This window comes from Humulus lupulus, chromosome X, assembly GCF_963169125.1.
Source record: "Humulus lupulus chromosome X, drHumLupu1.1, whole genome shotgun sequence".
Classification (NCBI taxonomy): domain Eukaryota; kingdom Viridiplantae; phylum Streptophyta; class Magnoliopsida; order Rosales; family Cannabaceae; genus Humulus; species Humulus lupulus.
The window spans coordinates 164,314,310-164,328,338 of NC_084802.1; the positions used below are offsets into that span (position 1 = coordinate 164,314,310).

At 39.3% G+C, this 14,029-nt stretch overlaps 1 protein-coding gene and 1 pseudogene across 1 annotated transcript; one reads left to right on the plus strand and one right to left on the minus strand.

The window, feature by feature from the left end:
* Nucleotides 1-688: 688 nt before the first annotated feature.
* On the minus strand, nt 689-4,214 carry LOC133806422 (serine/threonine-protein kinase BSK5-like). The gene is made up of 7 exons (XM_062244525.1): nt 4,106-4,214; nt 3,107-3,235; nt 2,488-2,621; nt 2,288-2,393; nt 1,915-2,000; nt 1,603-1,791; nt 689-766 (listed from the first exon to the last, which is right to left on the minus strand). Exons 1-7 carry the CDS (start codon nt 4,212-4,214, stop codon nt 689-691), a joined length of 831 nt encoding a protein of 276 aa, XP_062100509.1.
* A 50-nt stretch (nt 4,215-4,264) lies between these two features.
* LOC133806423 (putative metal tolerance protein C3) overlaps nt 4,265-14,029 on the plus strand; it is a 57,141-nt pseudogene continuing 47,376 nt past the window's right edge.

A 14,029-nucleotide genomic window follows, 5' to 3' on the forward strand; every position in this document is an offset into this window, starting at 1 on the left:
ATCGAAGTCAATAATATTAAGTGAACTGATCTACAGAAAAAATGAATAAAACATATTACCTGCAAAATAGCCCCGTCCAAATCAAACCTAATTTCAGATTTTTGGTCTAATGTTTTTTATTACTAGACAGTTCTTTCAATAAAATTCTATACTATACTCATATAAAAATACATGCTTCTCTATGATTTGCTTGTTACCATACCTAGTCCAACAGTACAAAATAATTGTAATTTGGGATGAAAATTCCTCACTCACTCACTCCCTCTCATCTCTATCTCTATCTCTATCTCTCCCTCTCATGTATCTCTCTCTCCCCATCTCACTGATACCTCTTGTCTCTCTCTCTCTATCTGTTAGAGTTCTCTAGTGGTTACGAAAACAGGAAGTGGGAAATGTTGGCGAAACTTTCAGGGAAGATGGGAAATAAACATTCACACTATATCCAAATGTTAATAAAAACTTCTATCCGCAACCCAAGATTTTAGATAAAACTCCAAAATAAATTAGATAAAATATAATTAAGGGTGAATACCTGTTGCCGATTTTTTTCTTTCTGTTTTATGTGCATCTTATTGTTTTTATGCTTTGTTTTCTATTTCAATTGTTGCTCTTTCCAACAGCTTAGAAAGACCTTAAGGTATTAGTTAATTAATAAATAAAGAAACCCATGTAAGAAAGTTCAAATACCTTAAACCTGAATGTTAATCAAAGAAACTTCCAACTGTGAATGTTGCTTCATGCATTTTAATTTCTCATTAAGACCTGGCTAAAAGCAATCAATACAAAATATTATATAACCACTATGTCAAAAAGCAATCAGTTGAATATTTATATTAGATGAAATTAACGCATAAATGATCAACTCTTAATAATGGACCCATTCTAAAGATACTTTCATCTTTTACCAAAACATTGTCGGAATCACAAATTGTTAAGTGCTTATAGTAACTCTTAAAAAACCATATTAATTATCAAAAGTATCAAAGAAAGAAGCCTAAATAATATAAATTTGCATATAAAAATAGACCTATTTTGTAAAATTATTACTAGGCAGCCACAGAAATGCTCAATGGGTTTCTTCCATCCTTGTTATTAATATAAAATAAATTATAAAATAACGTTGCTAAATACCTACTCATCTCTCTTAGTTCAAAAACAACTTCAGAATAGAGGAAAAGCTGGAAGGAATAAAAGAACTCAAGAAAATAAAAGGTCAAGCAAGAAACTAGAATACACTGAAGCCATATATTATATTAACTCAATGACTAAGAAACAAAAGAAAAAACTGAGTTGAGTACATACCATGTTGAGTAATTGGAGATAAGCACTTGGTCATTATCAAATGAGAACGGCAGGTTTCAATAATTTCATAAATTGCTTGCATATGGAAGCAAATTTTCAATTATCAAATGGTCAAAATCTCACAATCCAATTTGGTTGTATCCTCAATTAGACAAGTGCCAATGATCTCCATTTCATTATTCCAAAAAAATACATAAAGGTAGTGTGCAAAAAATAGTATTTCAGGCAAAAAGATAACTAATAAAATAGAAGAACAAATTTACTAAACATAAAAATGAAAGGATCAAGTAGAGTACACACCTTTGTTTCTTTCTGAAGAGACATGAAAGAAGTGACAAGAGACTTTAAATTTGGTCTCTCACGTGCTTCATACTGCAAACAACGGGAAGCTAAACGCACAATTTCAGTTCCATCATCATTTGAAAAATTACCCTCTAGAGCAGAATCCATAAGCATCAGAAAATTCTTGCCACGAATTAGATCAAGTGCCTGCAAACAATATAAATCGACAATGTTGATCCAACTTATTATCCAGTTAAAACCAGAGATATGTGCTTATGAACTGATGTACATATATTTACTAGTAGTAGTAAGAATAAAGTGTGAACTCACATGACTAGGGGGTATATGTTTTCCACTCAGAAGATCCAGCAACAACGTTCCAAAGCTGTAAACCACACTTTCTGGTGTCACTCTACCTATCAACAAAGAATTGAATCGTATCATGTATATATCATATTGCTACCAGACTAAATTCTCTCAGCTTCATAAAAAAAATATTTTATACTCGTCAGCCAAAGATATCATGAGGAAAATAGTACAGCAATGCTTTTTCCATCAACATAATTTTACTTGGAATTTCCAATACTAAAGTCATGAAGAAATGGCTCTTCAGTTGCAAATATCTAACATAGTGATGCCCGTTCAATGATAATCCACATTAAAAGAACACATTATTTCTACTTATTCAAGCAAACAAAAATACCAGTTCTCAGGTACTCCGGAGGAGTGAATGCTAAGTTTGTACTGTAACTCTTGCCGTCCTTGCTATTCTTCATGAGGCCAAAGTATGATAGTCTGGGATTGCCATCCTAATCAATGATCACAGCCAACCCAATAGTAAATTATTTTAATTAAAAGTGTTAAATAAAAATAAAAACTATATATCAAAGAAACCATTGTTACCTGATCAAATAAAACCATGTAGGCATTGAGATCGTGATACAATGCACGTCCTTTGCTGCTACAATACTCCAGAGCTTGTGCCAGATGCAAAGCCATCCTCAATCTCATGGCCCATTTCATTGGTTGAGCATCCCCTATAACAGCGCAATCATAAGAAACAAACTATCCAAAAAAAATCACAAAATCATTCTTAGCTAAATTCAATTCAATTGAGTCGTGAATGAACATTAGAGGTTTATTTGAGAGAAGAAATATCAATTCATAAGCACTACTTTCCATCAATAGCACTTCCAAAATGATAAACAAGCAAGTACTTGGGCAATCAAGGCAATTAAATACCAATATTTCACTTTTAAGTCCCATGAAAAATCTTTTAATAACAAAGATCTTGAATGAAACATCAATTTTATTCAGTCTTAGTCATTTTGAACAAGTCAAAAACCTACAATGCATTTTTCAGCCAAACAATAACCAAATACATCTTCCCAGCTCCACTTTCAGTTATTTTATCTTTATTTAATAAATTATCACCCATAAAAAGGAAACGAAAAGGAAGTATGTACAAAAATATACATGTAAATATATATATATATATATATAAAGAAATAAAGTAACTTACAGTGAAAAAGATGCTTAGCGAGAGTTTCATGGGGCATAAACTCGGCCACGAGCAACCTTTCATCTCCTTCGCAGCAACACCCAATCATATTGGCTAATCGCTCACTTCTGAGACTCCCAACTGACCTAGCTTCTTAAATAAAACATATGAGATGATTGAGAAAAATAAACCCTTTACCTCGCCACCTCACATGAACCCAATGGCCCAGAAAAATGGCACGACAAATGACCCCAATGTAAGACAGCACCTGTGAACAGACTCCTCACCCACGAAGAGGAGGAACCCAAGGGCTACAAATTGGAGGGCAAAGGGCTTTGAGTGAGTAAGCGATGTGGAAAATCGGAGAGCAAAGTGATGAAAGGCACAATGATGTTTTTAAGCCTTCACCATTTGAACCAAGCCCATGGAAGCTGGAGCACAGAGTCAGCCAAGACCACGACGGAGAAGGAGAAAAATAAAGGGAAAGAGAGGAGAAGCCTAGATTCGGGAAATAAGAGAAAGAAAGAGGGTAGACTAAAATGTCAAAAACCAAAAGATACGGAGAAGTAATCTGAAAATAGTACGCGCCTACTATTTCATTTTGGCGCCTAATAATTTCACTAAAATTTATATATGTCTGTGTCTTTTTTTATTTACACCAAACAATAACGCTTTGGAAATTTTGTAATATTTTCTTGTAATATTTGGTGAAAATTCTTGTAGTGTAGATTCCATGCCCTAGGTAAATGCCATAATGAAAGGCCATGGCATTCAGACAGACTCAAAATTTTATGCTTGCCCAACATTCCAAGGAGAGTGGAGCTTCACTCCTGTAGAGGAAAATTTTGGGGCTTGGAGCGACGAGCACTTGAAGGCGGGGGCCTTTCTACCATCGAGTACGTACTTTTAAGATTTTCTGAATGCCGTGAAGCTAGTTCTATTTCATCTCCCCCCAAACATGTATCACTTCCTCGTGAGGTTAAACAATTTATTTCTTAGAAATTAATGGGAAGAGCCTACCTCGAAGGATATCCATTACTTTTTCTACCTTAAGGTCAACCCCAGCACCATGATCATAAGTGATGGGTTTTACTACCTCACTCGGTTCCCTAAAAGCTGCCACTATCATCGATCTCCTAAGTCATCCAAACGATTTCAATGACGTGTTCTTAATGTCGAATGGGTTTGTGATCTGTGAACATAGATACTTCAACCGACCTCGCAAGTATCTTTACCTTGATGAATTTGTAAGTATTTTTGTATGCTTCACAATACTGAGTATTCTGATCATGTTGATTGCATATGCAGCTTTCTACAAGAGGTCTGATGCTTCTCTAGTTCGGAAGGACCAGTACCTAAAGCTCGCCTCTGTCCCCACTAAAGAAAAAGACTGGCGAGTAATAATAACAAATGCCAACATGTTGGTTTGCAAGATCATTGGGAATAGCCAATCTTTGGCATTTCAACCTCGGGGCCCTGCTAAAAAGAGGACCTTTCATTGTTGAGGAAGCCGAGGAAAAAGAAGAAGTCACACCTTTAGTGCGTAGACGCCCTTCTCAGAGTGATCTCAGTGAGGACCGAGATCATGCTCAAGGTAACAATGGAAATGACATTAATCGGGCTGCTGCTAGCTCAACATGACCCGAGGACAATTGTGACTAGGCACCTTAAGGATCCAAACCAAAATGTCACCATCCAACAATGTGTAGGCCTTTTAGTTCCCTATCACGACCTAAGTCTTCCTAATAAGATGATAGTTGTAGATAATAACTTGCATATTAGGAGTGCATTTTCGACCAATACGACACATTTATTCAACCCGGAATAATTTTTGCCCCTGGATCACTTTTCCCTATCTCTATGCATGTAGAGTATGACCTGAGGTTAGATGATGAGTTCGAGTATGAAATTATTCTTGTGATCATTGTGATAGAGTCTCCTAAACCCCTAGTTATCCAAGAACTAGCTAGTCCTCCTTTAGTTAGCCTTGTCTTCAATCCATATCTGATTATTTTACTCTCATCCTCTAGCTTGGAGGTAGGATTTTCTTCTTTACTTGTTATTTTCCAAGCTTAACTGAAGTTTATCTAACACTCTCTTGGTTACTTTAAAGAGGAGAACATGAGCGACCTGATGAAAACCATCAACAACTCCGGCCCTTCCATCAAAAGGCAGATGTTAATAAAGAGGAACATATCTGCAGCTGGAAGTTCATCTACAAGGGCCTAACCTAAGGGCAAAGAGCTGTTGTAACACCCTACTACCTTAGAGTCGTTACTAAGTGAGTTTTAAAACAAAAAAGGTGCAATGAACTCGCTAACCGAGGTTTTTAAAACAAAAGTGTGACTAAGCAAAAGTTAAGGCTGTAATCTTTGAAAATGCGTTGTTTCATTGAAAACTTCTAGTATTAAACATTTGGGATACCAGAATAAGGTTTGAAAACCATTTACAACTTAAAATAAGTTTACAGTTGGTCCGTTATTAAAATCACAGGTTATTACAGCCATTTCTCGAAAATACCCCCAACCAAAGCAGTCGGGCAGGCCAAACATGTACGCGTCGCTTCACGCTCTCCGTTTTCATGGCTGGTTGACTCAATCTTTGCCCTTACCTGCAACATAGAGCACCCGTGAGCCGAAGCCCAGCAAGAATACTCATATAGCACATAACATATGCGATTTATACAGTTAACATATCAGATAATCTACAGATAACCAAGTATTCCATTAGACTAAACAAACACGGCCATGCCGTCCCAGAGGCCTTATCAAAGCCTGGGGTCTTGGTCTCCACCGAAAGGATATCACATGTATCCATGGGGTCCCACCCTGACTACAAGCACTTCACGTGCTAAGTGTTACTTCCGGCCCCACTGCCGTTCTCGGCCCTTGCCGTTCATTCGGCCCTTGCCGTTCTCTCTACTATAACTGCAAATAGTATAACTCAAGTAGCATTCAAACATATATCAATTCAATTAAGTGTGCACCCTAACATGTAATGCAATATAGGGCGGTGCCCTGCAATCATCTCAGCATGCAAGGTAGGGCCGAGCCCTGCAATCACATCATGGGCCCATGCCCTGTCCTACGGGTGCTATAGTTTTCTTACCTGTCAATTTGATAGCTTTCAACACTTGACTCCTTGAGCACGATCCCACCCAAGCCTTAGCGCACACCTAAACACAGCCATAGGTCAAAGTCAACACCGAACCCCAAGTCTGAAAACTTAGCCTCGGGGCCAATCCCGAGCCCCCCGGGAACTCCTAGATCCACAAAACAAGATGGAGGAATTGAACCCCGAACCCTAGGTCAAAATCCCTCAAAATAACCCAAAAACCCCTTTCTGGGAACAGGGTAGCGCTACAGCGCTCAAAAGGGGGCGCTATAGTTCTATAAGCAGAATCAGCATCCCCAGAAATAGGGCCTAGCGCTACAGCGCCCAAAGACTAGCGCTAGTTGCAGGCAGGCAAAACCCAAATTCCTTTTCTGCGATTTCTTTGAGCCAATCTCAACCCAAACTTCCCCAAATCTTTACCAAACTCAAAATCAAGCTTATAAATACTCTCCACTCATCCCAAGCATCCCAAATCCTCAAAACCCAAGCACATTCAACCCAAATCTCAAAATTCACCATGATCAACCCTAAACCCAGAAATTCAGTCAAACAACAAAGTTAAAGGCTTAGAATTCATACCGTTGATGCAATTTCGACCTTGATTCATTTCCTAGACCTCCTTAGCTTGCTCTTCCTCAAAGCTTGCCCAGAAATTCCATAAAATTCCCATCATCTCAGCCCAAAACACAGCTCAAACCAGCCAAACCCTTAAAACTGAAAACTCTAAGAACTTACCTCGAAAGTTGATGTGTTCTTGCTAATCCTTGCCAAATCTTCAAGTCTAACTCAAGATCCTTGATGCTCAGCCTATCATAGCTCTCCACTGAGCTTTGCTCCAAGAAATTTGAAGAGAAATGGTGCTAGAACCCCAAACCGATCCTTTGAAACAATACCCCTCTGTTTTTCTCTCTTTTCTTTTTCTTCCTTTTTCTTTCTTTTCCACAGCCATTCACTCTCTCTACCAATCCCACTAAGTATATAAAGCCTCATAAATCAATCTCTAAAAGCCAATTGACAAAAATGCCCTCCCTATTAATTCTAAACCCTTTTTGTCCAAGTAGGGCCATTTTAGTCATTTTACCCAATTCCCGCTAATCCTCAAGTGTCTCTAATATTTTCCCGTTGCTTTCCAACACCTGATAAATCACCAAATAAGTATTCCCCATCATCAAAATTAATCTCAATCTATTCTCTAAATTCCTGCTTATACCCCAAGGCTCGCCCCGAGCCGGGTATAAATTCCTGCCATGACTTTTTCGCTAACCTGCTCTCTGGGATCGTCTCGAGTCACAAATCACAGATACACCCACATACCATTGTGGTCTCAACAATCATTACATATCAATATAGTTATGCCCAAAATGGCCAAAATTACAATTATGCCCTTCTAACACAATCAGGGCCTACATGCATACTAATATACATAGTCATGCATCTCAAATTTTCAAATAGTCATATAACACGCTTTAAATCATAACCATGCATTTAACTCATAAAAATCACACATAAATCCCAACATGCCCTCCTGGCACACTAATCAAGGCCCTTAAGCCTTATTTGCGATTTTGGGTCGTTACAGCTGTCTACTTCCAAACCCCGAGCTCAAAAGGAGACCCTGGTTATGATCAAGGACGTTCCTCCTACAACTCATCGAGCTGATCCCCTAGGGTCTATCCAAACTCATCATATGGAGGTGAATAAATTCCCAACTTGGCTTCGGGGCCAGGTCTAGGCTTTAACAAGTTACATGTTGTGTCACGTCAACCAGCTAACAGTACGTGAGCTAGAGAAAATAAAGGATTCAGCTCCAAGGGATGTGATGCGCTCAGCTCTGTGATGCACTTGATTGTAAGTTTTTGCCTCAATTGATTTTTTTCTGTGCTCATTCCATACTTGGTAAAAGTTTTAACTGTTTCTCTCGACATGCACTCCTGGCCCAGATTTGTGTAGGGATCAAAATCGATCAAAAAGATGGAGCAGGCCAAGAAGGGAAAAGCTGAACTCAAGACGAAGTACAAGCAGCTTGAGGACATTAGTTCCCATCTTGGAGAGGCATTCACCAAACTCTAGGCAGAGCTTGACACCTCCTGAGCTAATGAGGAGAACACCAAAGAGCAAGCTTGAAGTGATCAAAACTCAAGACCCGCTTCAGGTCAGGTGTAACGTCCCAAAAATTGCTAATAATGCTTAGTGCCTTGCTTAGTGTGCCGAGAGGGCCTAATTGGATTTATATACGAATTATGTGAAACTAATTAAATGTATGTATGATTATGTGGCATATATGATTTATATGGTGATATAAATACTTTATACTTATTCATTTTTATGTGTATTAAATATGCATGTTGGCCCATTTTCTTAATTAGGGCATATTTATAATTTTGACCTATTGAAGGTATAAATGTAATTATATGCGTTATGTGATTGAGTCCACATTATTATGTGGATATATTAGAGATATTCGACTCAAGGCGATCCTAGTGAGCGAGTTAGCAGAATAGTCACAACGGGATCAAATACTTGGCTTGGGGTGAGCCTAGGGGATTTATCAGGTGATGGGTAGTTATTTGGTGATTATTTGGTTATGTCGGGACTAACTAGGAATCTTAAGTGTAATTTGAGGATTAGCGGGACATGTGGCTAATGACCATTTTTCCTTTGAGGGCATTGAAGGGAAGCTCTTGGGTTAGGGGCATTAGGGTTTTTCGCCTAGCCTTGGACTACCTTAGCCATCTAGAGCCCTTAGGAAGCTTAGAATCAACCAGAACTCAGCTCACATTCCCTCTTTCTCTAGTTTTTTTTCTCTCTCTCTCTCTTGATATGTTGGGGTTCTTGAATTTTTGAGGAAGAAGGATTAGAGACTTAAAGCTTGGTGCTAGGTACTAATTTAAGGTGCAGGCAGGAGGACAAATCCCATCTGAGGTAATGATTTTGGGTCTGTAAACTCTAAGTTTCAATTTTCCATTTTTGGTGTTTTTGAGCTTCAAAACTCAAATTGGGATGGTGGGTTTCTATGGGGATTTTTGGGTATATTGTGGTGTTCTAATATTATTCTGGATGAATTTTTGTGAGTTTATAACTCAATTCATGGTTTAGTTGTTATTTAGGATGAATTTTGAAGATTTGGGCTTGGAAAAACTGTTGGAAATTTGGGGTTTGCGGTGTCGCGCTGCGGCGCTGTTCTTGGAGTGGCGCAGCCCGCATGAACTCAGAGGCTGAGGGTGGTTCTCTGAACCGCCTTAGCGTCGCAGTGCATGTCTAGGGTAGCAAGGGAGGTAGCTCTATGACTTGTAGAGGATCACGACGCCTTTGAGGGGCGCCGCGACTCAAATGGAGAATTTTGGCAAATTAGGGTTTTTAAGCTCAGGAACTCAATCCTAAAGGCTCAAGAAAGGTTCTACTACCCAATTTAGTAGAATTTGAGGTCCTGAAGGCTAGTGAGAAATTTTGATGCTTTTAATTAGTTTAGATCTTGATGATTACCATTATTGCATTGTCACTAGGTTATACACCAGGGATCGAGTGTAATGCCCGGATAGCCAAGATCTTTACAATGTGTGTTTTAAATAGTGATAGATTCTCTAAACAAGTCTCTTGGCCATAAACGTGTGACTAAATGTGATTAACAGTTTAAGGTTAAAATTTATTGTCAAAAGGAATAACTACTTCATAAAAATGTCTATGTTCATACATGGGATCCCAAAATAATGCTTACAAGGCTAATTATAGTTCGAAAGGTACAACCAGTTGACCTAAGTAGCAAAATAGGGTTAGATCCTAGTTCCTTTGAGAAACCCTAGCCGTGGTGGTCGAGCATCTACATATGTACACGTTGCCATAGAAGCTCTCCAACTCATGGCTGGTCCAACTTCCCTTTCCTCTTACCTGCACCACATAGCACCCGTGAGCAAGGATCAACAAGAAAACTTAAACATACTAATAAGGAGTTAATAACATATCATAGAATCATAATAAGCATGCCTAGCAGTAATAATCCTACTCATGCATGCATTCTATTCAAATAAGTGAATACAATGTCACATTGGGGCCCACTGCCGTAAATACGTGACCATAGAGTCACCCCGGGGCCGATGCCATAAGTAAATTACTAATAAGTCATATCGGGCCCGTTGCCCTAGGATATGGACTATAGAGTCACCTCGGGGATCACTTCCCTATTCTCTATATAACTAGGCTTAGAGCTGGCCCAACATACCTGGCGCTTTAACTTTCCAACGACCATAGGGTCGCTCAAGTGTATATCATGCTCCTGATTAGGCCTAACCATATCGTTCAGCGCTTAGTGCGCTATTGCCGCCCTTGACTTATAAGTCAATGCTTTCGACTAGCGCTCAGCGTGCTATTGCCGTCCTTCACTTATAAGTCAAGCCTTCTTAGTCAGATAATGCAAACACGCATACATCATTTAACAGTTATCCAGATACAAAGCATTCCACCATACTTAATCAGGCATAATCATATTCATGCTCATTCAAAGGGGCCCGAGCCCTAATCATAACTATATTGAACAACAGGGTCAAGCCCTAATCACTTATATCACATACTGGGTGCAGTTTTCTTACCTCTAGTCCAAGCACAAGTTAATTAACCACGACCCTCGAGCATGATCCTGTTCCAAGCCCTAGTAGTACCCTAGTCACAACCATAATAAACGAAATTTATCAATATCGAGTAAATAAAGACTTTTGGACTGAGTCCTAGTCTCCGGGAACTCGAATTCTACTAAACCGGGTAGTAGAATCCTTCCCGCACCCTTAGGTTTGAGTTCCCGCCACCCAAAACCTAACTTGGGCAAAATTTCTATTTTGAGATGCAGCCCCCCTCACAAGTGCTGGAGCTCTCCTCAAGTCAAAGAGCCTCCCCACTTTTTTCTAGACATGGGCTGTGGCGCGACCCATCAGGTGCTGTGGCTTGATGGCGGTTCAGGGAACCGCCTAGGCTCCTGGGTTCATTTGAACAGGGCAGCGGTGCGACCTCACGAACCCATTTTGTCAAACATTTTCTCCAAGCTAATTCCCTTAAAATTCACCCTAAAACAGTATCGAACTCACAACTGAGTCCCGGAACATCATCAACACATCACATGCAGCAAAACACAACTTAAAATCGAATCAAACACTCACCAAAACCATAAAATTCAATTAAGCCTAAGAAACTTAAAGAAAACAAAACTCAGAAACTTAAGAGCTCAAATTACCTCTGATAACTCCGTTTTCCAGCTAAATTCCCAAGCTATCAAGCTTCTAATCTTCCCTAGAATCGCTATGACTCTAACCTCGCTTAAATCTGAGCTTTAATACTCAAGTTTCCTTCAAAAATCCTAACAAGCGTTAAGAGAGAACAGGAGAGAGAATGAAAGTGAGATTATGTGTTTTCTGAGTTAATGAACTTAGCCGAACCGTTCTATTCAAACAGTCATAAATGACCAAAATGCCACCACTCAACCTGTAACGCCCTGGATAGTCAAGAACATTAAACTTTGTATTTTGAATAGTGATGGACTTGCTAATCAAGTCATTTGGATATAAACGTGTTACTAAGGATAACTAACGGATTAGGGTTAACAGATTTTGATTGTAGAAATAGTTGTTTTCATTAAAATGTTTAAGTCTATACATGGGATCCCAAAAAAATAAGTGTTTACAAGGCATATACAACTTCAAAATAATTACAAGGTAAGTCGGCCTAAGTGGAAAAATTAAGTTTTCTCTAGACCCTATTAATCCCTTGGCCATGGCGGTTGAGTAGCTGCAAATGTACACATCGCCCCTAGAGCTCTCCAGCTCACAGCTGGTCCAACTTTCCCTTTCCCTTATCTGCACCACATAGCACCCGTGAGCCAAGGCTCAACAAGAAAACTTAAATCACAAACACAAATGAACAACAATATATAAATCGTTGACTCAAATCATTCAATTCAAATAATAACATAACATAAGCAAAGAGCTAGGCAGTTATAATCTCCTTAATCCAACACATAATTAAATCTCAACATTCAGTATAGTTAGTTAAGTGCAAATGACACTTATGTTTATTTTAGTAACGTTCAAGCCCAGTGCCCTTAGGCCGAGTCTTTGGTCATATAGCGGACCTCGGTATGCTTAGGCCGGGCTGCATTCCGCATGCTTAGCGTTAGCCCCGACTCCCTTAGGCAGGACATTCAGATCAAACATAAACAAATGAATAAATTGCATAACACAATCAGTAGCAACATAAAGAAGCATGCCTAACCAGATATTCTCAAGTACAGATATAATCATAATCATATTCATTAACAGGGGTCCGAGCCCCGACAACAACCAGGGTGCAGTTTTCTTACCTCGAGTCTCGAACAAAAAGTATAAGGCAGTCCCGAGCACGATCCCTATTCCCAAGCCTTAGCGGTAAAAACCTCAACTAAGAATGTCGACCCCCTGAGTTGTTCCAATTCAATCCTAGCTTCAATTCCAAATCCACAGGCTCAATTGTCAAGCCTTCCTCCTCAAAACCCCAAGGCTTCCCCAAAACTTCAAGAGAGAGAGAAAGAGAGAGAGAGTAACTGAGAGAATTATTTGGTGTTTTCTTCTTTGGTCTGAGAGGTTCTAAGTGACAGCCGGGTAAATGACCAAGCTACCCCTTGCTAGGCTCTTACTCGTCAAATGCCCCTAAGGGCGAATCCGTCATTTGCCATATTTTTTGCAGATCCTTAAGTAATCCTATAAATTCCCAATTAATGCTGACGTGCCCAAATAATCACCAAATAACTACCCGTTACCCGATAAATCCCAAATATGCACTAAGTTTCCCACAAATACCCCAGGCTCACCTTGAGCTGGGTATTTAACCTCGTTGTGACTATTGCACTAATCCGTTCACTAGGATTTCCTCGAGCCGAATGTCGCAAATATATCCACATAATAATATGGTCTCAGTCATATAATACACATAATCACATTTATACCCTTAATGAGTGAAAATTACAAAATGCCCTTATTAACAAGAACAGGCCTACATGCATATTTACACACATAAACATGCACATATATTCATTTCATCATATAAATCATGTATGCCACATAATCATACATATACTCAATTAATTCCATACGTAATTCCTATTATGCTCTCCTGGCACACTAATCAAGGCTCTAAGCCTTTTAAGCAATTTGGGATGTTACAACTTTCCCCTCCTACTGAAAATTTCATCCTCGAAATTTACCTGAATAACTCGGGATGTTGGTCCCTCATAACCGACTCTAGCTCCCAGGTCGCTTCCTTGAACTTTCTATTCCTCTATAAAACTTTAACTAGAGGAATCGTCTTGTTTATCAGAATCTTTTCTTTTCTATCTAGGATCTGAACGGGTCGCTCCTCATAGGACAAATCTATTTACAACTCCAGATCCTCATATCCCAATACATGGGTCGTATCTAACACATACTTCTGAAGCATTGAGATGTGAAACACATCATGGACTCCTGACAACGACTGGGGCAGAGCCAATCTATAGGCTACCTACTCAATCCTCTCCAGGATCTCAAAAGGTCCTACGAACCTAGGGCTCAGCTTGCCCTTCTTTCCAAATCTCTTTACTCCTACTTGGTCTCCTACTTGGAAATCCATGTGCCCATGGTTAGGGTCAGCATAGCTTTTCTGTCTACTCTCCAAGGCGAGCATTCATGCTCTGATCTTCTCAATAGCTTCATTAGTCCTCTAAACAATATCTGGACCCAAATATTTCCTTTCTCCCATCTCATCCTAATGAATGGGCGACCTACTCTTCCTTCCATACAACATCTCGTATGGAGCTACTTCAATCGTTGGATGATA

What these genes read in the sequence shown, in the direction of transcription:
- LOC133806422 (XM_062244525.1), bottom strand. Translation starts at nt 4,214, where the DNA reads ATGATAGTGGCAGCTTTTAGGGAACCGAGTGAGGTAGTAAAACCCATC. An exon ending in AGTAATGGATATCCTTCGAG is followed by an intron (nt 3,236 to 4,105) that starts GTAGGCTCTTCC and finishes TTATTTAAGAAG; the next exon opens with CTAGGTCAGTTGGGAGTCTC. An exon ending in CTCTTCAGAAAGAAACAAAG is followed by an intron (nt 767 to 1,602) that starts GTGTGTACTCTA and finishes GATTGCTTTTAG; the next exon opens with CCAGGTCTTAATGAGAAATT.